Genomic DNA, 25708 nt, shown 5'->3' on the forward strand with positions numbered 1-25708 from the left:
CCTGGTCTCAGTGTGTGCTTAGACGGGGAGCAGCTGGGCGGGGCCGGGAGCCCCTTCCCTCTTCTCAGCAGCCATTCCTGCCCACACGCAATGTGGGAGACTGAGCAGGCAGGGGGGCCAGTGCATCTCCACACCTCAAGGAGCTGTTCTGTGATGGGTCCTTCCTTCACTGCTTGTTCATTCATTCATCCCCCCTGCTGCCAATACAGAAGAGTCCGACACAACGGCTGCATCCACAGAGGTCCAGCTTGAAAAATGAACTGGTTTTTATTCTAAACAGTACCAGGGTGGGGAGCTGGAGGGGCCTCTTCCGAACCACACTGCAACCCTTGGCAGACAGGGCTGGGCTCAGGCTACCCACCAAAGGGCCAAGCCTCTTGTCACCCAAGGGCCTGCATGGGCTAGGGAGGACCAGGACCCTCAGGGTGAGCGGGCCCGCCCCTCCCTTGAGTCACCAGGGCCTCGGTGCCCACCTCCCCCCCAACCAGCAGCGACACGGCACCCTCCACTCGGCCTGTGGCTGCCAGGGCCACCACTGCCTGTTCTGTGGGGAAGCCCATGCGCTCCAGCTGCTGCAGCCTGTGGGATGGGGGTGGGGATGGGGAGGGGGACAGGGAGGGGACGTCAGGGCCACCTCCTGCCCCTGCATCAGGGGACCCCCCACCCCTCCACCCCCCGCCTTACCGCAGAGAGGAGACAGACGACTTGGGCACCCGGAGTGGGCTCTCGGGACGCGGCCCCTCGAGGAGTGAGGCCTCGATCCCCTCCTGCAGCAGCTGCTCATCCAGGGCTGCCCACAGTGGGGTCCCTGGGGGGAAGCTGGGCCCAGCCCAGGCCAGGCCCACCTCTGAGGAGCCCTCCCAGGCTGGCTGCACAGGCCCCAGGCCTGGCAGGAGCAGGGCTGAGCCTTCACTGAGGGCCCAGAGGCTAGGGGAGGCCATGTAAGGAGGTCCGGGGGTGGGAGGCCTGGAGGGGCAGAAGTAGAAGAGGGCCTGACTGCCAGCCCCTGCCACAGCTGCCACAAGGGGTGTCTTCAGCACTGTGCTCACCTCGCTCCGGCAGGATGGGTGAGCGGCAGCTCAGCTGGGATGCCTGGGGTAGGAAGGAGTCGGAGCGGCCAGCCCCCGGCCAGTGCCCTGCACAAGACGCCCTCCTGCAGTGCTTGCAGCCGCCGCTCTGACAGCTCCAGCCACCGGAAGGCCCCTGCTGCATCTGTCTGCCCAGGGCAGGGCAGCTGGTCAAGGAGAACCCAAGCCAGCTGGGGAAGGGGGCGTGGGGGAGCCCACACTGCATGCCAGGGCCCGGGCTGTGTGTGCCAGCCATTCCCCGGTCTCTCCTCACTGCAGCCTGGCAAGGGATGTCTCCTCAGTGTCTCCTCGCCCTAATCAGCGCTTGGGGAAAAGCGGAGGCCCTCGGGAAAGGAACCTGCCGGAAGCTACTCAGCCAGTAAGAGGTGGAGCCAGGTGTGTGTCTCCCCCGTACCCCGCCCCCACACCTGCTCTGTTCCCAGAGCCCCATGAGACTGCTCAGGTCTGACTCAAGGCCCACCCTGGGGCCCACTGACACTCCCCCGTAGCCCTCAGCCACGGCGGCATACTCCCTATGCCAGGATTCTGCCAGGCCGGGCAGCTGGTGTCCCCAGGCCTAAAAAAACCCCAGGGGGAGGTCGGCCTGTGCCCACTCTTCTCTTCAAAGGCACCATTTCCCCCAAGAGGCATCAAGCATCTTTGGAGCAAAAGTCTATATTTAATGCACCACCAGGCATAGGTGTTCCCCATTTCAGTGCTGACCCCCAGGCTCACTCCCACCCTGGCCTCACACTTCCTGCCCGGCCAGCTCTCTTTTTCACTTCTCTTCCCCTGAGCCCCTCATCCCGCACATCACATCATCACGTCGTAGCTCAGATGCCTCCCTCACTGGGGAGAGCCAGGTTGGGTGCCTGCTTGGGTCACCTCGGCCCTCCTGGCCCTCCTTTAAACAGTAGTTGGCAGTTGGCACCTCCCCCTGGCCATTGGCCCTGAGGCCACCCCACGCCCCCGCCCCGGAGCCTGGCTAGAGAAGCCGGGGATGCTCCCAGAATGTGTCCACGCACGCTGTCCGGCATCATTGGGCCCAACCCTCTTGCACCATTTCCCTCCCAGGCATCCTTGGGGGTGGGAGGGCCCAGCCACAGAACCCACATGTCCACATGGACCCTGAGCCCCGGCAAAGGATACAGGCCAGGCCGGCAAGAAGGCCGCAGAAGAGCTGCAGGAAGGGCGGCTCGGAGCTGAGCAGTGGTGTCAAGGCCAGCAGGAGCCAGGGCAGGAGCCACGGTGGCAGGACCCCCTGGGGCTGGCGAGGGTGGTGACCCTGCCCTGCCAGCATGGCCAGGTGGACGGGCATGTAGCCGCAGCCGCCAGCTGCACTGGACACCCCAAGGCCCGCCAGCAGCACCCCCATGAGCCCAGCAGCCAGGGCGAGCAGGGCAGAGGCATGCAGGAACCGCAGAGTTCCCAGGTGGCACTCCTGCCACCAGCCCAGAGTGGGCAGGAGCAGCAGGCTCAGGAGCAGGCCAGGTAGGGCCGTGTGGCCCAAGGCATGGGTCAGCAGCCGGTGTGCTGAGAGAGAGAAGGAGCTTACATGAGGGTCAGCAGCCCTAACCCCCAGTGCTGGCCCAGGGTGGTGATCACACCGCTGCAGGACACTGCTAAGCCAGCCTCCTCACCCCAGGAGCCACTGTCTGCCCATTGCCAGCACTTCAATCACCCGTGAAGGGGAGCAAGGGCTTCCACATGCTGTGGCTGCTCCACTGCTGTGTTAACCAGAGCAGGTCGGGCCCACCACTCAGTCTTCTCAAGAGCAACCCAACTATGGGCAACTCACTTAATGTCTGCTAGGAAACGACCATGCAGCTGGGGTCACTCCTTAAACTCCCAGGACCTCCTCAACATTCTCATACTAAGCTGAAAGCCTGAGTTCTTATTTTAAAGGAAAGCCACCAAGAAGGGAAGCTGTCTGAAAAGAATTCCTACTTACACGCTCCCACCCTTCACTGGCCCCTCTGCCTGGGTGCTCCGCCCTCCCTTCTGGGCTGCAGATGAGCTGGGCACGCTCCTGTCCAAGGCCAAGCTTCCCCCATGCCCTGGATCCTATCCCTGCTTGACCAGTGCAGGACCTGGTGCTCCTGCGAACTGGTCTCAGGCCCTAGAGCAAGTCTCCTGCCTCCTCAAAGGCCCAAGGGGCCAGCCCTCACCCTGCCAAGGGTCCAGCAGCAGCTCGGGGGCCAGGGCAAGGCTGGGCCCAGCCCCCACCAGCCACAGGCTGCCCAGCAGCAGCATCAGGACAGAGGAGGCAAGAGGCAGCGTCAGGGACGGTAGGCTGAGGGGACCTTGGGCATGCATAACGTGGCTGACGGTGTCAAGGGTGGTCTTGAGGCCGTGTGCTAGGAGTGAAGGAAAATAACACAGTTATTACTGCAATTTTTATCCAACTCCTTTCAACTACCCTCCTGATGGCCCCATTTTACAGTAGAAACAAGCTGGAGAGGCAGGCCCAGCAACTCCACCATACAGGAGCTCAGATCCTAACCACGTGCTTAGCCATCCTGCCATCTTGCCATCCCAGCTGCCTGTGTGTGTGAGGATGGGGAGAGGCCAAGCCAAAAAGGGCTCTGAAGAAAAGCCTGGGGTGGGAGGCGCAAGGCCAGCGAAGATGAACTAGGGCTCCGGACTCCCAGAAGGAGGGGTACAACACCCCAGGGCAAACTCAGGACCATCTCCAGCTTTCCTCTGCCTCTCTCTTCCCTTGGGCTGGAGACCAGGCACCTTCCTCTTTCCTCCCAGCCTTAGAGCTCTAGGTGGGCTCCGCTGCCCCTGATAGAGGGGGTGAGGCCAGCCAACAGGCAGGCATATTAGGAAAGGAGTGAGGCAGAAGAGCTGGAAGGGGGCAGGAATCCCACACTCTGAAGGCATACAAAGTGACACTGGACAGTCATCCCCTTCCTCTAGCTCTGAACACAACCCCTCTGGCCCTAGCCCCCCCTTTCACAGGAAGGCTCCAATATCCCCTCCACTTCTTCCTGCTGTGCCTCCCTGGACAAGTTTCCCACCCTCTGAGCTTCTCCTTCCTCATCTATAAAATGGGGATTAAGAAAATCCTCTCCCCAAAGGATGAGAAAAAGGAATGGACTAAGGCAGGGCCCAGCTCACAGCTTCTGTTCAATAAACTGTAGCCATCCCACTAACTGTGGGAGGCCGAGGAGCCACCAGATAGCCCTACCAGGGGACACCTCAACATGGAAGCAGCTGCTCCAGGCTAGCTGGGTCAAGCTCTGGCCCACAGGGCACAGGACTTGCTGAAACCCCCTCAGCTGTGGCCAGGCCTGTGTCAAGACTCCCAGTGACCAGATTTCATGATGCAAGAGGCAGGCTCTCAGAGAGACAAGACTTCTCATCTGCTCCCTTGCCATGGGCAACCTCAGCATCAAAACCCACCTGTCAGTTTCCTGCTGGAAAAATGTAGAAAGTTCCTCCACCTGCAATGTCCCTCCGTCCATCTCTCCAATAGGCAAGCTCCTCCTCACCCCCTTGAAGCCCAGTTCAAATGCCCCATCCCCTGCTTTGTGGATGTTATCCTATCTAGTAAGCACAGCCTTTCTTCCCAGGCAGGTAGTCTAGGCAGATGGCAGGTGGATTCTCTGTATGTGTTCACTGAAAGAGAGACTCTAGCTTGGCTCCAGGTATAAGGAACATTTTTGACTCCATACATTTGTGAAAGATTTGGGTGAGCCCTGCCCTTCCTTGGGCCTGGGCACCTGCCTGGGGAGGCTAGATTGTGTCCGGGAAGGCAAGACAGGTGCCAGCCAAGCCCAAAGCCAAGACACCCACTGAAAGCCTCCTCTTGCACCCTCCAAACCGCCCGCCCATAGGCACTTTCCAAAGCTGAAGGACTTGCCCATGGACAAACAGAACTGGAACTGGAACCCTCTGGGCCTCAGTCTCTTCAACAATAAAATGGGGCTGTGCACCATCAGGCCCGCCTACCTTACTGGGAAGCTCAGAGGACAGAATGAGAAGACAAGGATAGGGTAGATTCTTCTGAGAGAGAGTGGGGATCCCACGGTACAGGTCGAACTCAGCTTTATGACTTTAGGAAAAGTACCCCAATTCCTTGGGCCTCAGTTTCTCCTTCTGTAAAAACAAGGGTATTGGATGGGGGATTAAGATTAAAGGGCCTTCTCAACCTTGACCGTTAATGGGGGGGGAGGGGCTCTCGGGATCCGGAGCTACGTTAGGTGCCTCCCATCTACCCCACCCGCCTCGGCCCCCTCCCCCTCCGGCTCAGGCCACGTGTCCGGGGTACTCACTGCAGAGCGTGCCCCCCGCCCCTGGAATGCCATGTGGAGTCCCTGGCTGGGAGTCAGGACTCCAGCTTCCCGGCGAGGCCCGAAAGCCCAGACCCCATTCTGCCTGCACTCGGGCGCGTGACCCCGGCGGAGCCAGCGCGCCACCCCACCCATCCCCCCTTCCTCGTCGCCCGCCGCCCGCCGCCAGCCGCCCGCCGATTAGTCAGCAGTTGTTCTAGGCCCGGGTCCCTTCCCCCAGCCCTCCCGCCGGCCTCCGTGTCCCTTCAAGGCAGACTCTTCAGAGACGGTCCCTAGAGCCAGCGGACGAAACCATTCCGGAGAGCTTAGCTTTGTAAGGAGAATCTCCCCGGCTTGAAATCAATACCCGCTCACCCGCCGCTCCGGACCCTTTGGTGCTATTTTGGCCCGCACGTCATGTCCAGCGCTCTTTAGAGAGCATTAGGACAAGAGCTGCGGGCGGGAAGGACGAGAAAGCTGTGGTTCATCCCTCCTTCCCTCACCCCCGTGGCCTGCCCCGGTGGTAGCGCCCGAGGTTGCGGGTTTCGCGCCTGCGCAGTGCGGCGCCTAGAGGGAAAGCGAGAGGGAGACGGACGTTGAGAGAACGAGAAGGAAGGAGAGAAAATGGCGTCCACGGGTGAGTGTGGTGGAATCGCTGTCGCGCTGGCGACAGCCGGGACACCCAAATCAGGGGCCGCTCGTCTCTAGGGGTGGCCGGGATGACTGAATGGAGCTGCCGAGAAGGGTGTGAGGTACCCGCCGCGGCCCGACGAGCTCGAGGGCCCGCGTTCTTCTCCCCTCCCCCCACCGGGAAGGCCGGTTCTGGAACCTTCCGGCGCCCCCGGCGCGCGTGGTGCATGCGGCGGCGGGGGCGCGCGGAGCCTGCCGTGGTCTCCATTGTGTGGCAGCCGTCTGGCCCCGCGCACCCGGGCACCCGCCACGTGGGCGGGGCCTGCGACCTCCCGGGCCCCGCGTGAGGGTTGGGGGAGGGCTCGGCAAGGCCTGGAGCCCGACACCCCTAAACCGGAGGTGGGGGGGGTCGATGGCTGCTGGAGAAGCCGCAGCAACGCCGCTTCTCCAGCCTCCCTCCCCCATTTCCAGGGACGCGGCTCAAGCCGGAGGGCTACTGTTTGGTGGAGAAACTGGGGAGAAAAGCAAATAAAAAAGGCATCGCGGGTTTGTGAGCCGAGGGGTGCAGACCTATGAGCGGGCGCCCCGTAATGGGCCTGGTCGGCTGGGGCGTCCGGTGCAGCCGAGCTGCTCTCTCGGCGGGTTCCAGCCCAAAACCGAACTTCTGCCTGACTGGGTTTTGGGTGGAATGTGCTTCCCCAATCGGCGCCACCCCCCCCCCCCGCCGGCTTCTTCGTTATTACTCTTATTAATCCCACCTACTTTCTTCCCCAAAAAGCAATTAAGTGCTTCCCAGGGCCATTTTTCAGCAAACGCCGAGGGAGATCCGTTTTATAATAAGACCAGCCCGGATAGCGAGGCCCAAATACCTACCGCGAGAAAATTCTGGCCTCTTTGACCTAGGAGAAACAAAAGGCCGGAGTCGGCATTTGAATTACGCTTAAGCAATCGTCTCGCAAGTTTATTGTCCTAGGTTAAGCCGGCAGCCTTGTTTATTTCGTGGACTGATAGGAGAGACTGAAAGGAGACGCATGCTGTACTTTGAAAGAAGGCCCGGGATGGGAGCTCAAATGTGATAATGTAGGGTGGTCTCGTTTACACGAGTTGTTTAACCTTGTAGCGTAGAAATCACTTGTAGTTCGCAGCCTGTTTGTGCACTAACCTGCGGTTATCGGTAGGGTGGGGCTTTTTTTTTTTTTTTTTCTTTTTTGGCCTCTGGGGGTATTCTTAGGCAACCTACCAGGACTTAGAAGCGTTGGGAGAAGTCGAGGGAAGACAGAAAAGCTCTGGGTCCTTCGGAGATTTGATTGGAAACGGGTCGAGAATCCAGCAACTTAAAGACAATTTAAGGCTCCCTGAGCTGTGTGATCAGTAAGACAGGCAGGTAAATGGCTGGCTGTTAGTGCTAGGGTTCAGAATGCCCCTGGAAGAGAGGACTCTGAAATACCACAATCCAAGACACATCCTGGTGGGAAGTGTTTTCTACAGAGCCTTTTGCACCTTCCTCTTCCTTGCAGTGTTTGAATTTTTGTAAGGGGGAATGTTACTCTCCTTTCCTGTTGAAGCGTGGGGAGTCAGAATGTGTACAGTGAAATTTTTGCGTGGCTGGACATGCCAGTTTCTTGGTTTACTTCGCTCAAATTGTTTATTGGAAACCTCCATATATTATAGTAGAATTACAGTTGTGTTTTACATAGACACACAGTAGTATGTCAGCTGGAGGCTTATACTTATCTGGACTTTGGTTTCCTTTCCTTCAAAATGAAGGCATGAGGCTAGATCTTTTAAGAGCTTTTTGAGCCCTTAACCTCTTGACCTTACAGCAAAGCTTTTGGTTTCCACAAATTGCCCCATACTGATTTTAACTCCCTAGGTAGCTCGAAGCTCTAAATCTCTACTGTTTTTAAAGCATCTAAAAGCCACTATTTTAGGTCAAGATAGATGGTTTTTCTTCTCATGCATATTACGTATAGGAGAGTAGAGTATTTGTCCAGTCTAACAAAGAATTACAATGCAAACTCCCAAGTCACCACCAAGAAGAGAATGGTGCCAGCATTTTAGAGGCCTCCTGGATTATAGCCCTTGCTTCTCCATCTGTCCTGTATTTTTAGTGAAGTCTTCAGCTGCACAGTTAGGGGTTAAAAACAAAGCATGACTGCTAAAAAATCTGACCATTGTGTAACGAACATTTGTGACTCCATACATTTGTGAGTGGTAGGTAGATAACGTAAGTTTTCAGGAAACAAGTTTGCTCCCTCCTTTAGCCCACCATGGGACTAAATGGGTTGCTTTCTCACTGATCTGAGATCATTCGTTGTTCCATATCAGCTTTGCCAGTTTTCTGTTTTACATAACTGTTCTCGTGTAAAAGTCCTCTTGCAAAGTCGAACTTCCATGTCAGCAATTTAGAATCATTTCTCACATGAGACACCTCAGCAAAACGTAGGTTGAAATATTTTATTTTTGATGCATCATTTGTTTTGTAAATGCCACATGGAAGAAGTGATTTGCATTTATTTTTAATGTGCTGCATAGAAAGCATGAGTTGTGCTACTGAAAATGCCTTACGGTTTAACCTTAAACTGCCGTAAGATTGTCTTGAATCAATGTGTTCATTACACAAAACCTTTAGGCAGTTGATTTGATGTTGATGAATCAGGGTTCTGAGTTAAGGATGTACAGAGGAAGTAAAGTAGTTAAGATAAAGAGGTAGAAAGGTGATCCTACTTTGAAAGATGGATTCACCACAATGCTCTCAGGTCAGGTGGACTGTGAGGCAGGCTTTGGATAGTGTGGGGGTAAGAACTTTTCCGTGAAGAGCTGAGGCGTCCATTGTTGCTTTCAAATGAGGGGCTACTTTCTGATTGGAAAAGAAAGGACCCTTTTCTTCAGTACTAATAGCAGTACTCTTTTCTAGCGTAGAATAAGATATGTATTTCTTGTGGAGAGCAAAGCATTGGGCAGAACTTTTAAAAATACTTGTAAAAGGGGCGCCTGGGTGGCTCAGTGAGTTAAAGCCTCTGCCTTCGGCTCAGGTCATGATCCCAGGGTCCTGGGATCGAGCTCCACATTGGGCTCTCTGCTCAGCGGGAGGCCCGCTTCCTCCTCTCTCTGCCTGCCTCGCTGCCTACTTGTGATCTCTGTCTACTTGTGATCTCTGTCAAATAAATAAATAAAGTCTTTTAAAAAAAAATACTTATTTAAAATATGTATTTAGTTCGGAAGTGCTGTGAAAACCTCTTAATCATTTTATTTTCTATTTGTTTTCACTACTTTTATAGACCTCTCAGTGGACCAATTTTTTGTCCCTTTTTGTGTGTTTGTACATTTCATATGAAAAGAGAAAGGAAAGATTATGTAGAGAGAGGCGAAGTAAAGTAAAGTTGTGGGCTTTTTTTTTTTTCTTGAGTTGAAATCATTGTGAGTTTTTCAAAGTTGATGTTACCTAAAACCATATTACTCCCGGAAAGATTACATGCTTTTTTCTCTGCCAGTTATCAGGATTCTGTCTTAACTCTGCTGTGATTTTTATCGTGTCTAGCTTTTGACTTACTGTAGAAATTTAGCCCTGATACAGTCAGGAAAGCCTTTGAAATACTGAATTGAGATGATGTCTTTTGCCCCTCCATGTCACAGCTCTGCTGTGGAATTATGGTTAGTGAGGGAGTGATAGAAAAACTAGGTTTTGGGGAGATGCAGCTGCTATTGTAACCAGTCTGATGTTAAACACTGTAATATTTGGCATGCCTCATTTTTATATGAAGGTAAAACTTCTGTTCATGTTGGTTCATCTTGTTTTCTGTTAGTCTCAGGATGATGATCATGTATTTGAAATGACAGCCTGCAGTTAAAGGGCGGGGGGCGGTTGTGGTCATGGGAACCTTTAAAGTATCTGCCAAATCAGCTGATCTTGACCTCATTAGCTGGCACTGTATTTCAAACTTTCTGAGTTTAACTGGCTTAGATTCATATTTTGGTTTGGTGTTAAGGGAGAAGAGATACTCATTTGGATCTGTGTTGGCCTGTACTTCCCCTCTATGAACAGTTTAAAGAATTTATCTTCCTCCACCTGAATTCCTCCTCCCCCTATTTTTTCCTTCTCCTTGTCTCTGCTGACTTCACATTATTTTCTCTTCTCATTTTCTCTAGATTACAGTACATACAGCCAAGCTGCAGCCCAGCAGGGGTAAGTCAGTCTTTTGTAACAGTACTTTGGGTATGATTGATTATAATGTTTTTAGAGTACCAAGCCTCCTGGAGTTGTAGAGGACTTTTTAATGGAATCTGAATGCTCTGTATTCAGTTCTTGCATTTAATTTCTTTTACAGCTACAGTGCATACACCGCCCAACCCACTCAAGGATATGCACAGACCACCCAGGTAATCTTTAAGATATTTGGATGTGGTTATATCCCAAAACAAAGTATTTCTGTCCTCCATTAAAACAACAGCTAGTATAGCTCTTTTTTAAAAAAAATCAGGTACTAGGAAAGTATGATGTGCTTATAATCATTAAAGTACTCAGGTGTTTTATACTTTCACAATGGGAATGCCGTTATTAATGACACCATACCCAAACTGGGAGTTGCTAGCTCTCCACACCTTTCTAGTATCATTTCTCAAGTTAAGTGCCCTGCTCGGTAGTTAGTTGGTCCTTTACATATTATATTATGTTTAAATTAATTTAATTTAGTTTTATAGTAGTTCTGCAGAAGAAGATGTTATTAGGACATTTTGCAAATGAAAAAATTGCAGCACAAAGAGAGGTCATTTGCCAGTGGCCACATAGTAAATGACAGGGTCAGATCTATATGGCTGCCTAGCTACAGAGCTTCTGAGCCCTTTCCAGTACATGAGTTTGTGTTTAAAAGCCTAGGCCAACAGATTCTAGAAATTAGCATCCTAGTGTTCTCAAGACCACTTCGAATTCTGAAATGGTCAATGACATAAAATGGATACTAATAACTGCCATTGAAATATTCTAGGACAGACAGATGTGTGAGGCCTCTGACAGGTCATTCAAATCTAGAACGTGATCATGCTAATAGCTGGAAGAATACCTCATTCCTTGCCAGATTACTGATGTCCAAGTTTAAAAGACAGTTTTTGATATGTTAACCTTAAGGAGACTTGCAGTGTTCTGGGTCATTTTCTTCGAAGTAGTGTAAATTTTTAAATATTTAGGTCAAGCTGAAAATCTGGTTTTCAAACTAACAGATTTTAATCCCATTTTCCTTTTCTTTATCTTGGTTCATTTTGTCTTCCTAACACTTGTCTCCAGCTGCTAAAAACGGTGCTACACTAAGTGCTGGCAATTACACACCTGTTCCGTTATTGCCCATCCCTTGAGAGTGTCTTGTTAATCTCCTGTATAGTTAACTGAGAGTTTGCCTCATTATCTCAGGAACTTTTTTGTAGTTAAGTTTATAAAAATACAAGTGGATTAGGTAAGGGAAAGCAAGCAAGCATGATACTGTGATCACTTGCCTGTTTTTTATGTTTACTAGAAAGCAGTAGTTCTGGCTTTGATTCTTCCAATTTAGAGACTTAGAAATAAGTCGATCTATTTTATTTATTTATTTACTTATTTTTACTAAAATACAAGGTTTATATATGAACTTGCATCCATTTTCTTTGAGCAGGCATATGGGCAACAAAGTTATGGAACCTATGGACAGCCCACTGATGTCAGCTATACCCAAGCTCAGACCACTGCTACCTATGGGCAGACCGCCTATGCAACTTCTTATGGACAGCCTCCTGCTGGTAAGGCCTGCCTTGGAGAGACTTTTAGATCATAGCCACTGGGGTGTTTTCTAAGAATCTTGTTATGTATGGCCTCAGGTGTATATTCTTTTCCATACCTTGGCATCTGAGGATCCTTTATTCTTAGATGGAGCTATCTCCCCCCACCACCACCCCATTCCCTTATAGTCTTCTGGAGGATTTCTGAAAGAATGTGGGTGGGATAGTTTCCTTTTAACTATTTCAGTCAGTGTATCAAATAATCTTAAAACAAAATGGAGAATATGTAAAAGATTGTGCTAATGGTAATACTGGGTAAGAATGAGCCTTCTTAAAGTGAGCTGCTTAAAATCAAACTGATTTTCACATCTGTTTGCTTCATCTGATAGTGTACCCTCTACTTTTTGTTTTGTGCTTTCCACAGTAGAAGGGACCAGTACAGGTTTGACTATCCTGCTCATTCTTGCATGGGAAATGCTTTCCATCTTGTCTAACCTTGTAATGTTGACCCTTTAGGTGTTTTCATCTGTTTAACCCTCAGACTTTCTAACATCACACACAACGAGGTGCTAATGGGAAATTGCTTCAGGTGCCATTCGCAGATCCATGTTCTTTTCTTTTTGTGATTTTGGGAGAGGTTTTGCTTTATTTTACATTATTTTGTGTCAGGCCTTAATAATAGTTGTTCACTTTCCCAAAGGTATTTCAGATGACTATTCCCCAGCTGATTCCCCCCATTCCCTGAAGGATAGATTGCATGAGTAGATTTATTTAGAGGAACAGACTACCACCCTGCATGTAATGTTTGTCTCTTGGTTGGTTTCCAGTCCAGATACATTTTATTTTTTATTTTAAATGTTAATGAATTATTTTAATTCATAGTGTGTGTTAAAGAACAGCATTCCGGGGAGCTAAAAGATAAACTATTCTGAGAATTAGAATAAATTGTATCTTAATACTAGGATTGAGTGGAGTATGTGAAAAACTTACAAGAATTTTTATGTTTAGTGCTGCTGTGTAGCATTTTAGAAACCCTACCTTCTTCCTATCCACCCATTCTTGTCTTTATTATTAGAAGGGAATGTTGAATACAAAAGTCTTAAAAACCTAAAAACTCTTATTTTCAAACTATTTTCAATTTCCTAAGTTACACGTCAGTTTATCTCAGAGTCTTTAGTAGGGGAAAAATCTGTATCTGTAATTTATGTCCTTGAGTGACAGTGTCCTGGATTTGATGGGCAGTATTTCCTAATCTGTGTAACTAATGCATATCTCAAATAGGATGGGAACTATTTACACTTCTGCTGGTGTTAGCTGCAACTGAAGGAAAAGCTGGAGCTAGAACTACACAGTTTGGATTTTTAGCACAGAATTTTGAAATTGTGAGACTGAACTTTACATGTTCAAACTTTTAATTTTTTATAGATTATGATTGATACATAATAGGAGGTTTAGGTATACAACCTAATGATCCCATATTTGTTTATGTTCTGAAATGATTACCACAGAAAATCTAGTTAACATCCATTGGCACACACAGTTAACAAACTTTTTTTCTTGCAGTGAGAACATCCGAGGTCTATTCTCTTATCAACTTTAAAATACACGATACAGTTTATTAACTATAATCACCATGCTGTAGGTTACATACCTGAATATTATTTTGGAACCAGAAGTTTGTAGTTTCCGACCACCTTCCCTCATTTTTTTTTTTTTTAAGGTTTTATGTCTTTATTTTGACAGAGTATGCACAAGCAGGGGGAGTAGCAGGCAGAGGGAGAGGGAGAAGCAGGCTCCCTGCTGAGCAGAGACCTTGATGTGGGGCTGGATCCCAGACCCTGGGATCATGACCTGAGCCAAAGGCAGACACTTAACTGACTGAGCCACCAAGGCACCCCAGCTTTCCCTCATTTTTAAAAATAAGTATCATTTGAAGATAAGTAATACAGCTTAGATTAAGCTTTGGCATTTCTAGATCATTTTATAGGGATATGATAAAGTCATTCATAGGAAACACAGGGTCTTCTAGGTTCTTTAGAGTCCTGTGTTCTCATTGTCATTAATTGAACAAGTCCCACTGTGAGCACACAAACGTAGGACATTCTGATACAGAAACCAGTGGCTTTGATGAGCAAGAGACTGCACTTAATAAGGACTGTTTTATGGATTTTCTAGTTTATGGAGAACTATACATACCTCTCTTAATGCTCCCATCAACCTTTGGAGTGTAGAGACCGGAATTAAACCGGATGGGCAAATTGAGGCTAAACCAGAGTAAGTTAGGACTCTCACAGTTAGTAAGTGGCTTCAAGCACACATTTTTCCTACTTCATGCAGTCTTTACACATAAAAGTCATTGGATAATTATTGAGCAGAATGTAGAAAAAGACCCTTTTCTCCTAATAGAATTTTTTAAATTAGGCTTTAAGAGAAAGTGGCCATATAAATTCTCATTTCATTAGTTAGAATAGAAACTTTAGTTTTTACTGTTCAAGTTAAACAAAAATTTTGGTTGATTTGTGTAATGTTTACTACCTTTTTTCTTAAAGTTGTCAGCACAGAGTAGATGTGTTGTCTTTTGCCATTGGTCTTTTTTATTGTCATTAAATCATTTTGCTCTGTTAATTTTTGCTCATTTGCCTGGCCGTTTGTGTGGGTACTAGAGATTAATCAAAGATTATTAATTAACCCAGTGTCTATTACCGTAATCTTTAGCACTCCAAGGCTCTAACAGTTACTGTATAGTTTTATAATATTGGTTATTTCCCTGATCAGTCTTTGTTGTTGTTGCTGCTGTTGTTTTTAATTGCCCTTGTGAATCTTATAGATGGTCTTGTCATCATGTAGGGGAAAAAAATCTGTGTAGGAGTAATGGGGTAGGCGGAATTAGATTCCAGTTAAATTTAAATAAATGAGTGCTTTATATGGTTGACATTAGGACTCCGCAAAGCACTTTTATTTTTTTACTTTTTTTTAAGATTTTATTTATTTATTTGACAGAGATCACAAGTAGGCAGAGAGATGTCAGGGGAAGCAGGCTCCCTGTCGAGCAGAGAGCCTGATGCGGGGCTTGATCCTAGGACCCTGAGATCATGACCTGAGCCGAGGGCAGGGCAGAGGCTTAACCCATTGAGCCACCCAGGCGCCCCTGCAAAGCACTTTTAAATTAAATAAACAGATGGATGACTTGACAACTCAAAAAACTTCATTGCTTGAGGTTCTCTGTTTTGTGCATTACGCTTTCTTACATATTTCAGCCTAGCAATTTGAGGAGGAAATTACTGTCTCTGTGTATAATTAATTTCAGAATTTCCCTAAAATGTTTGGAATGGAGAAAAAAAGTATTACACTCTGTGCTACAGGAGGTGGCACTTAATGTAAAAAGAGAAGTTGGTGTTTGTTGTTGACTAGTAAGTTGTATGTATAATGAGGACACTTAATTCTAACTTAAGTTTAAGGCCTAAATTTTAACTAAAATGAGCGTTCTTAATTTAAGATTTGCTCTAAGTACTGAAACTCTTATACTTTAGTGAGATGTAGACTACTTTTTGGTGGATGTAAATGCTGAGAACTAGACCCAATTTTTTTATTGCATGGCTAGTTTGTTGTGCTCACTGACCCTTAGAAGGAGTCAGAAGAGCCCAGTACCAGAAAGGTTATGACACATCTCACAGGATGAGAACTCAGGTTAGGAGGTGCAGATGGGGGTGGGGGGGGTGGGGCTTTTGTCACAGTGCAAGCCCAAGTTCCAGATGAAAGGGTCTGAATCCCTGCCTGGTCTGGTAGAGGCAGGAAGGAACCTACCTTGGTTTGCCTCATACCTCTGAACGCAGCAGGTCTTTGGGATACCTGGTTAGGGGACCAGCATGGCTAGCTCTAGGGTCTACTTTCAGTATTTCCAAATAGGAAAAAGACTTTTTTGCTTGCGATGGGTAAAATAAGAAAGGAATGGAGGGTGGGTAATTTGATGACAAGCCTAGAATCTTAGATGGTTTCATCATGTGAAAAACATTTACATTTTAAAGGTTTATTTGGGGGGTATTAAGTTTAATTAAAATCATTTATCAGAAAGGTCAAATAAGATAAATCTGTCTTGGTTATTTTTTTTTTTTTTTTTTTTTTTTTTTTAGATTTTATTTATTTATTTGACAGAGATCACAAGTAGGCTGAGAGGCAGGCAGAGAGAGAGAGGTGGAAGCAGGCTCCCCACTGAGCAGAGAGCCCGATGCGGGACTCGATCCCAGGACCCTGGGATCATGACCTGAGCGGAAGGCAGAGGCTTTAACCCACTGAGCCACCCAGGCGCCCCTGTCTTGGTTATTCTTAAGCAAGTGTAATTTGTAGTGTCTTATTCAAGTGCCATTTCAAAATTTACTGCTGGCAGCAAGCATCTTTTTAGTTGTTACCTGGAACAAAAGTAGTTCTTGAACATCTCCCATGGAAAATTAAACACATGTTCTCTGGGATTTCAGCTTCCTTTAATTAAACATGAACTGCCCATGTCGGAATGCTTGGGACTGAATGAAAAATAATTCCAAATTACAGGTTTTAATGCTAGAACTATTAACGGGATCATCATTTTTAGCTATTTTAGCAATGTGTCATTGCTTTTTCTTTTCTGGGACAGTCTTTTGGGGTACTTAACTAGTTGAAATTGTTCAGAAGACCTGCTAGCAAGACCAGTATAGGATCCCCAAAAGCAAACTTTTCTCCTATTGAATCCAGAGGGGAAGGTGCAGCAGGAACCTTGTTTTCTGTACTGACACTTTCTGTAGTATACCCTGTTTCCTCCTTTCTGTTAGGTATGATTTTAGAGCTGAAGAGAGTGCTGTGCTGAAAACTGGGTACTTTCAAACAATTTAAGCTTTAAATATTGGTTGGTTGCTACTCATAGTGGAGGAGGAAGTATTTAAAGGGGCTAAATATTTTGATGGTTTAAAGTAGGTGGTTTACAAATTGTTTTGTTAACAAGTGTTTAGGCAGCTCTCTGAGGAGCCAGAAATCTGATGTAGTTCTCTTTTGTTCTAGGTTATACTACTCCAACTGCCCCCCAGGCATACAGCCAGCCTGTCCAGGGGTATGGCACTGGTGCTTATGATACCACCACTGCTACGGTCACTACCACCCAAGCCTCCTATGCAGCTCAGTCTGCTTATGGCACTCAACCTGCTTACCCAGCCTATGGGCAGCAGCCGGCAGCCACCGCACCTGCAAGGTAAGGCCACACTCCCCTAGTTCCTACACTAGGGCACATCAGCCTGTTTTGGGAAAGAGCAATTATGCACAGTTAGAGATTCCAGGACTTCTTTCCTTTAATGGTCACTCTTAACATACTTACCTTTAGAGGTTCACTGTGTGCTTATAGTCATCACAGTAATGCTTTAGGACGCATCACAGACACATTGTTCTCCATTTAGTAGAGAAATGGTGCCATCCAGGGGCCAAGATGAGGAATGTCACTGGCCAGATGTCTAGTTTCTACACATCCAGTTTGAGAAGAGTGATCTTTTAGGGTAGGAGGAGACTACTGTATTTGCTTTACCAAACCCAGAAAAAAAAATGGAGTGTGTGTTTTCCTTCACAACAGAACAACTGATAGAATTGTACTTTTGGTTTTATTGACTTTGCAAATGGATAACAGCTTTCTCTTTGGGAAAAACATGGCAGTTCACAGTACAGGGGAGGTGGGAAGTCATACACTTGTGTCTTGGTGGAAAGAATTGACTTTTTTTTTTCTGTATTATGTAGTGGCTTGGTCATCTAAATATCGTAGGCAAGTATATATTCTTAAGTGGGTACCTTGCTTTGGGGTGACTATTTGGGCAAACAGTTTCATACTCCATGACTAATGAACCAGGTAAATAGTATTGATTATTACTTAACAGAAGATTTCAGGTCTTTGCTTTAGGCAATGCACATAGGTGGCTTCTGCATACAGTCTTGAAGGAACATTGAATTCTGATTTGAAAGAAGACTTTTTAGGGAATAAACAAGAGATCAACTTGTAACCTAGACTTTTTGCCTACTGTAGAGGTAAGAACTTAGCTCTGGCAAACACTCATGAAATTACTTCTAAAGTGCACAGTGAGTAATCAGAGCTACTTAGTAGTTTACATCTACTAGAGATCCTGTGCAGTAGCTAGACTAAACTGATTCCTGTAGGGTTCCCTTTCAGTTGACCTAGGCATTTCAGAATGTTACCAGCTGTTTGAAGTCCCATTTGATGATCCATTGCAATAGCATATCCAAGCCATAGCTGGAGTGGGGAGTTATATATCAATTGTTTTTGTTTTTTATTATTGGAGGGGGGCTCCTTTTTTTCCCTTGATTTTCAATCCTTACCACTTTAAAACCGTCTCATGATCAGTGTCAACTACTCCCTTTTCCACTGGAAAGAGGGGGCTTGTGACCCTTTTCAGCTCTGGAGCAACCAGTACTTCCACATCCTATCTGGTTTGCCTGCTTCTTGGGGGTGTGCTTACTATAGCCGAAGCTCACTTTGCTACAGTCTTGTTGCAGACTGTTAGGGCTAAAAGGTAATAGAAAACCCTGGGGATTTTGTTTTGTTTTTTTCCTTTGGGACTGGGATTGGTTTTTATTATTTAATATTTCCCAATTCATCCAAGCGTTGCTGGGAGCTAGGGCTGGAGGGGGTGATTCCCTCCCCTATTCTGGTATTTCCATATGGAGATTTTCAGGCAAGGTTAGATTTATTTATGGCAGTCCCAAGTTAGGACATGTATTTTCAGGTCTGTTCCTAATAAATGAGAAACTTAAACTCACAATAATCCAAATTTATAAATGTTACTTTAACATGACAGTTTGCGTTATTGTCAATTTCTTGTCTGTCTTCCATAGTCCCTTTTGGAAAAAAAAGCATTTTCTTCCCTAACAAATCACCTCCCCTCCCAGATCACTGAAATTGGCAATAGAAAATACTGTAACTGCCTTTGATAGCAGTGGAACGAGTGGAACATGTTGGTATCTCATCTGTGGGTGTGATTAATTCTCCCCCTTTCTTAGTGTTCTCTTCCAGCAAATACAGTTGGACCAAGACTGGGTTTGATGGAATTCAGTTGACAATTGTATTTACTTCCAAGCTCAGTCCTAACATTGCATGTTGCTCAGCGGTTATAGAGTTCTCACCCACTTTTATGGCTGAGGGGGAAAAAGTCTTACTTTTTTATTTCTCCTTCTAGACCGCAGGATGGTAACAAACCCGCTGAGACTAGTCAACCTCAATCTAGCACAGGGGGTTACAACCAGCCCAGCCTAGGATATGGACAGAGTAACTACAGTTATCCCCAGGTACCTGGGAGCTACCCCATGCAGCCAGTCACGGCACCACCATCTTATCCTCCTACCAGGTCAGTATCTTTGTTCGCACAGCCAGCGAGCTAGTAGAGTAACAGTTTGGCCAGCTTGCTTCTTCCTCGGGTGAAATATGTTATCTGACTCTCCCAGTGATGAGCCTGACCACAGATTGTTATATTAAAACCTCAGTCTTAGGTTGGCAGGCAGTAACTCCCTTCTCTAAACACAAAAACATTTTTACCACTCTATGTTCTTTTAATTTCACTCTTTTAGTTAATTCAGATGGATGAGAAACAAGTATATGAAAGCAGGTAAACCCAGCCGTAGAAGCCACCTCCAGTGCAGTTAGGATGGGTAAAGTGGAAGACATGAAAAGAAAGAAACTTCATTTTAATCATTTTATGTTTCACCTCACTTGAGGTCCATTCACACACAACTCTTTTTTTAATATTTTATTTCTTCGACAGAGAGCACAAGCAGGGGGAGAGGGAGAGGGCAGGCTTCTTGCTGAGCAGGGAGCCCAGGGTAGGGCTCCATCCCAGGACCCTGGGATCATGACCTGAGCCAAAGGCAGATGCTTAACCCACTGAGCCACCCAGGCGCCCCCATGCACAAGTCTTTTAATGATTGGGCCAGGACCTTTGATCTACAGATTTATTCTGTACTCTCTGTCCTAAGTTAGCCACCCTAACAGCTACAGAATCTCATTTGGGTTTCTTGTAAAGTAGGGGAAGAACTTCAAGTTTTCTCACTTATATTTAATTAGAAGCAAGTTTTCAAATGAACTGTCTGAATTGTTTCCTAAAGTGTTAACTTAGTTTTGCTAGAGGTAGCACTTCCCTTTTTGCGCTCAGTGTCATTGATTTACACATGAAAGTGCGGCAGGTGTGAACAGGTTTGGGAACAAAATACAGCTGACTCGGTAAGTATACAGCGTGGAGCATCTGTGGGCAGGGCTTACAGCTGTTCTTCCTCAGAGCCCACCTGTGCCTGTGCTGCAGGGGGTGGTTGATCTGGCCCATTGAATAAACACTACACTCAGTGAAGAGAAGCTTTTGAGTCTGTACAGCCATGTTGGGAGATAGGATAGCGGCTTAGTTTAGTCGTCTTTATTTAGTTTCCGTAGTTCATCTAAAGTTTAATAGCAGTTCTTTTGAGCTTTATTTCTATGTAAGAAGGTACCCTTGGTTAGTTCCCTGCCACGTGGTTGTCATGTCAGAAGATGAAGACCCACTTAATACTCTTGTCTAGTGCCTTGATTCTGAAATTTCCTTATCCATCTTTTCTTAAGATTTCGTAGATGATCAGGCATGTCTGAAAGTTTAAAACTGTATACAATGTATAGCGAAACAATTTGAAACTTGGACAAATGTCAGGAGAAGATTTCCGTATTTGTGTGGTCACACACACATCGGGCAGCCTGTACCTTCAGAACAGTCACTGTCGTGACTGAAGAATTATTGGGGGCAGACTTGGTCCTCCGTGGCTTTTCCACTGAGTGCACATGCACACATTGTTCCCTGAAAGCAGGAAAAACGATATTCCCAAGTTTGCCTTGAATTTACTTGAAAAATATGGTTTTAAGGAGGTGGGAGGTAAAAGAGGAGACTCTTAAGGGTTATATAATGATATAGATTCATTTTTAATAGTTTTCCCTTGTTTTGCATTTAAAACTTCGTTCTGAATACTAAAATATTCACTTATTTTAAATTGAGACTGTTGATTTGTAGAAAGTGTGTTTTTAAGGGTTTCTGTGTCACGTGCTATGAACATTTTTATATTTACGGGGCTTGAAGAAATAATGACCCTCTCCTTCCTAAAAACCTTTTTTTCTTTCTTTCAGCTACTCCTCTACACAGCCGACTAGTTATGATCAGAGCAGTTACTCTCAGCAGAACACCTATGGGCAGCCGAGCAGCTATGGACAGCAGAGTAGCTATGGTCAACAAAGCAGCTATGGGCAGCAGCCGCCCACTAGTTATCCCCCCCAAACTGGATCCTACAGCCAGGCTCCAAGTCAATATAGCCAACAGAGCAGCAGCTACGGGCAGCAGAGTGAGTTGCTAAGAGAGAAAACCAAATAAGAATGATTATGTTTGGAGTTTCTGAACATGGGGAAATGGTCTTTACCGTTGTTTACTTTTGGACTCCAGGGCATCTTTAGGACATAACATCCTGGCTAACCGCTTGGATGTCCCATTAAAGACCTGAGTGCTTTTCTCCAATTTAATTGGTAGTAGGCCTTGCAAAGAAAGAAAGAGAGCTTGTAACTAACCAGAGAAAACATTTTAAGATGCCAGCCTTGCTCTCTGAGGAGGTGTTACATACAGTGAGTGAAGCTGGCATTCCTGTGGCCTGCCCACCCCAACTTATTAAAAGGATGTGAATAGATAGCTCTGAAGACTAGTGCAGTTTTTTGTGTGGTTTTTTCTTTCTTTCTTTTTTTTTTTAAACTGCAGTTTTGATGGTCAAGTAAATGTTGTATTTTGGGTTTGGTTTTTTTACATCTATAAAGCAAAAAAGAGGGGGAGGGGTTCTTCTCATAGAACACTTAGTTTTACATGGAGAAGTAACCAAAAACTCAAAACTGCCTTCACAATTTAATTTTTACCTGGATAGTTGTTTTTTTAATGAAACTCCATCCATGGGCATGTTTCATTCCGGCTACGAGATGAGTAGTGCTTCTTGATCGAGCCCAAGCTTCAGCAACATACTAAAGCCCTAAGAAACCTGCCTCCTGTTTTTGTTTCTTGAGAGTAGTTGAAAGAAGCAGCTTTTGGAGGCATCGTAGGATACAAAACCCTGTAAACTGTTGACCAGAGGGCTTTTTCTTATTTGGGTGGTTTTTTCCCCAAGCTAACTAAGGTTACCTCAGCTCTGATGAACCTGCAGTTTTGGTTAAAGTTAAAAGATCCTACATGATTTAGAGGTGCTTTGTTAGGTTTAAAGAAGATGGTGCCTTGGTTAGTGCCTTGCAATTGAGCATTCTGTGATTCCAGGAGAAAGTACGACAGGCAGTGGTTCAAATGCTGGTCCATGGCTTACAGATGTGACTCTTTCCTCAGGTTCATTCCGACAGGACCACCCCAGTAGCATGGGTGTTTATGGGCAGGAGTCTGGAGGATTTTCCGGACCAGGAGAAAACCGGAGCATGAGTGGCCCTGATAACCGGGGCAGGGGAAGAGGGGGATTTGATCGTGGAGGCATGAGCAGAGGTGGGCGGGGAGGAGGACGCGGTGGAATGGGGTAAGAGCAAACCTTTTCTCCTTTTACCTAATTTTGTTTCATCCATAGGATTTTCAATGGAAAGAAGGGACTGAAAGACCTAAGAAATTTATTTCTGCATTTCCATGGACAATCAGTTGAGCCCAGGCCATCTTCTAAAACATGGAAATGTCTTCTTTGTGGCATAGATTAAGTGGCAGTTCGCTTTTTTCCCTGCCAGTCTACTTCGTTGGGTTGGGGAGAACAAAGAATGGTTTTGAAACAAGAGCTTTCAGTTCCCTTCATGGTTTCCAGAGGTCAAAAGCCTCTGTGGGTAATAGATTTGGGATGGAACACACACAACCCTTCTAACACCCCTAGGTTTTTAACTAATTACCTCTGAATGGTTGTCTTGAAATACCTGGTTTATATATACTGCAGTAAAGGAATGGAGCTGTTTTCCACAGTGTTTTTCCCCAACTTCTGTTTGTACTTGGAATTGTTGAAAGTAATGATGAAGATCTTGGTCCCGTAACCCCTGAACTATGGCCTGAAGTGCACCTGGTACACAGAAAAGTCTAATAGCTTTTTGCAGAGTAATGTATATAGTTACAGGATCACTCCCCATTGGAGATTTTGGAAAGTCTAAATCGGTTTGACCATTTTGATTGATGGCACAATCTGGTTTAGAAAACTTTGTTTAGATCAATAACATAACCCTGCTATCTGTGCCTGCCCCTCCCCTCCCTTGTCCTACCCCTTCTTCCCTTTCTGGTGTCTGTACTTTAATGAAGGTGAGGTATACTGTTGGTGGTTAACATAATCCAGAAGGTTTAGTTCTGTGTGTGTTCTGTCCCTATATAAATTAGTAAAAAAAAAAAAGTTATGCAGAATGTTAACATATTAAGTATAAATTGGATTTGGTGCCACCATTCGTTCAAGAAAAAATTGGGTAGGGTTTCTTTTTATAGATGTGGACTTTAAAATTAGATAAAAAATTAATCTATAATTTTTGTGTGCTCATATCTGTATCCTGTTGAAAGATAACTGATTGAAAATACGGTCTGCAAATTCTGCATAACTTAAAAGTCTGGTGAAATCTTTATTGGAAGAAACAGTTACTTGACAACATACAAAAATTGATGAATAATTTGGTATTAAGTAAAATCAGATTGATTTGGAGAATGTCATTCCATTATAAAGGTTTCACTTCTTTATGGATGTTTTGAAATAGACATAGACACTTGAAATTACTATCATCACGTCTCCTCCAATCACCTAGAATTCTTAGTATTTTCCAATTGCAAAACCAATTTCGAGTTCATTCATTTTAATACTCCAGAAGTGATAATTCTACTAATTTTGCTAGTAGAGGGATCCCCTCTTTCTGGACGAGAAGTCTCTCCTGGAGCCATAGAAAAAAGTCGTGGTTTTCCCCACAGGTTTTTCAACTGACTGTGAAGCAGTCGGTTGGATCCCTTGGGGACAGGACGGGGCATTCTCCCCTCCCCTCTTTTTTTTTTACTCTGGTGTGGTGATGGTTTTCAGTGTCTTCTGCAGGTAAGGCACTCAATGTTGTTAACATGCCCTTTTTCATTGCCTCAGTATTTTGATATTTTCATTGGCTGTTAAACGTGGAAACTTTTTAACATGCTTTGTCGCATTTATATGCTACAGGTTACAAAGTGAGAGCCTTGTATACACTTCAATACTTAAAAAGTACCCGTACTCAGTACTCAGCCGGCAGCATAATGAAAAGTGGGACTAGACACGGTGTCCATATGGAGAGGAAAAATATACATAGAATATTTTTAACAAAATGTATTCATTGTATAAATGGAATCCTTCTGTAACTTTGGTAACTGCATACTTGTTATTTGGTAATGAACCAGAGGAGGTATAATACTCTAGAATTGTGTAACATTAAAGTGTAAACTTTTGTGTTTAAAGAGAGAGAACATTTTATGGTGTGTACTTTTAAAAAGGAAACAAAGCTGCATGCAACAGCTTGAAATTGTATATTCAGGTATTAAAGGTGCAATACTGGTTAGAAAAAGCTCAGGGCCTCCCACTGAGGAGCTGCCTTTATTTAAATCTTAAAGGAAAAGTAAGAAAGACCCATCATGTTCCCTTCCCCAATTTACAGTATGTAAGGCAGTCATTTTATACTGCTGTCATCACTGTCCTCAACTGAAGTGTCTATAAAGTTGCACCCCCAGTCTATTGAGCCTTGATATTTGTTGTAAATTCTCCTTTCACAGCTATTGTTAAATCCATTAGTTCCCTGAATTGTATGGCTTTATGCTGAAGATTGGCTGGATGCGTCCTCTGATGTGTGTTGTAGGTGTTTAATGTGGTTGTCTTCTGCTTTATTACACTCTGTGACTTGTTAGGAAGCCTCACTTGGCTCTCCCCTAAGAGAGGTTGAGGGTGCACCTTTATGAACATGGAAAGCAGTTGCCCCCGCTTGCTACTCCTCTCTGGAACCAAACTCTCCCTGTTTTTCAGCTCATGGGGTGGGTGTTTGGGATTGATTCTTTTCGCCCCTATTTGCCAAGTATTGCACTATTAATACCAGCCCCCGAAATGAAAGGAACCAACCACACTGGTGTGTACAATCAGACAAGCAAGGTTGTATATAAAGGAAATTTGAGCAAGCTGCCCTGAAGAAAGGCATAGTGACGAGATGAGAGAGATGCATTGTTTGGAGATGTGTTTAGCCAGTGCCCTTCTTCCCCACGAGCCCCCCCAAGGCTCAGAGCGGTACTGGCTTTTAAAGGGAAAGGCCTTCATTTCTTCGTTTATCCCCCCAGCAGCGCTGGAGAGCGAGGTGGCTTCAATAAGCCTGGTGGTAAGTTTTTGAGTATTACCATGGATAGTGTTTAAAAAAAAATACAGTCAGTTTTTAGAAAACTATAATTTTTTATTAGTTTCATAAGCGGTTTAAAAATGATCTATACAAAGAGACTAATGGGTACTGCCGGCATTGTCTTAGGGGTAATAAGGTTAACCTATGGTTACAAAACAAAGGGTAACTTGAAGTATTGAGCAACTGCTTCTGTAATGTGGGGGAGAATACGTTTTTTAAATTTGGTACGTTTGGAGGAAAATTTTTGACTTAATTTAACACTAATTCGGCACATAAGCTTTGAGAGTGTATTTGGTTAATGGTTTAAAAGCAAACCAGAAAAAAAAAAAGCAAAACCCTAGCAAATATTTCACAAATGTTAAAGGGGCACTGCTCCATTTTAGCAGTGCGGGTCATTTTGAGTTTAATGAAGCCCCATCAAACGGTGGTGTAGTAGCTAGCTGTGTGTGTGTGTAAGGTTTATAGCTTGCAAGACGTGCACTAATAATACTTTATATGATCTTTCCTGGTTGGCAGGACCCATGGATGAAGGACCAGATCTTGATCTAGGTAATTTTGAATTCCTGAATTTTGTATCATGCTTTATAAATGAATGGCACAGA

General features: G+C 45.7%; 2 protein-coding genes across 8 annotated transcripts in view; one reads left to right on the forward strand and one right to left on the reverse strand.

The window, feature by feature from the left end:
- Nucleotides 1-228: 228 nt before the first annotated feature.
- Nucleotides 229-5911, reverse strand: RHBDD3 (rhomboid domain containing 3). 3 transcript variants are annotated; one of them, XM_032883334.1, is made up of 7 exons: nt 5848-5911; nt 5025-5171; nt 3236-3424; nt 2217-2600; nt 1050-1212; nt 685-966; nt 229-579 (listed from the first exon to the last, which is right to left on the reverse strand). In XM_032883334.1, the coding sequence occupies exons 3-7, from the start codon at nt 3381-3383 to the stop codon at nt 402-404; spliced, it is 1155 nt and encodes a 384-aa protein (XP_032739225.1). In that variant the 5' UTR covers nt 3384-3424; nt 5025-5171; nt 5848-5911; the 3' UTR covers nt 229-401. The 3 variants fall into 3 exon arrangements, with proteins under 3 accessions (XP_032739225.1, XP_032739224.1, XP_032739223.1); XM_032883333.1 differs by lacking the exon at nt 5848-5911 and adding an exon at nt 5720-5841; XM_032883332.1 differs by lacking the exon at nt 5848-5911 and adding an exon at nt 5348-5476.
- The window catches only part of EWSR1 (EWS RNA binding protein 1), a 29088-nt gene continuing 9252 nt past the window's right edge, over nt 5873-25708 (forward strand). The window contains exons 1-11 of one of the 5 annotated variants that reach the window (XM_032883308.1): nt 5873-5981; nt 10124-10160; nt 10303-10354; nt 11617-11740; nt 12144-12161; nt 16748-16934; nt 18919-19086; nt 20877-21088; nt 22099-22279; nt 25051-25088; nt 25623-25655. In XM_032883308.1, the coding sequence (XP_032739199.1) occupies nt 5969-5981; nt 10124-10160; nt 10303-10354; nt 11617-11740; nt 12144-12161; nt 16748-16934; nt 18919-19086; nt 20877-21088; nt 22099-22279; nt 25051-25088; nt 25623-25655 (1063 nt within the window). In that variant the 5' untranslated portion in view covers nt 5873-5968. Of the gene's footprint in view, nt 5982-10123; nt 10161-10302; nt 10355-11616; nt 11741-12143; nt 12162-16747; nt 16935-18918; nt 19087-20876; nt 21089-22098; nt 22280-23914; nt 24191-25050; nt 25089-25622; nt 25656-25708 lie in introns of those variants that run through there. The other 4 variants (XM_032883309.1, XM_032883310.1, XM_032883311.1 and 1 more) reach the window with 4 other exon arrangements.

The sequence above is a fragment of the Lontra canadensis genome, unplaced genomic scaffold (assembly GCF_010015895.1).
Source record: "Lontra canadensis isolate GAN:19392208 unplaced genomic scaffold, GSC_riverotter_1.0 scaffold87, whole genome shotgun sequence".
Classification (NCBI taxonomy): Eukaryota; Metazoa; Chordata; class Mammalia; order Carnivora; family Mustelidae; genus Lontra; species Lontra canadensis.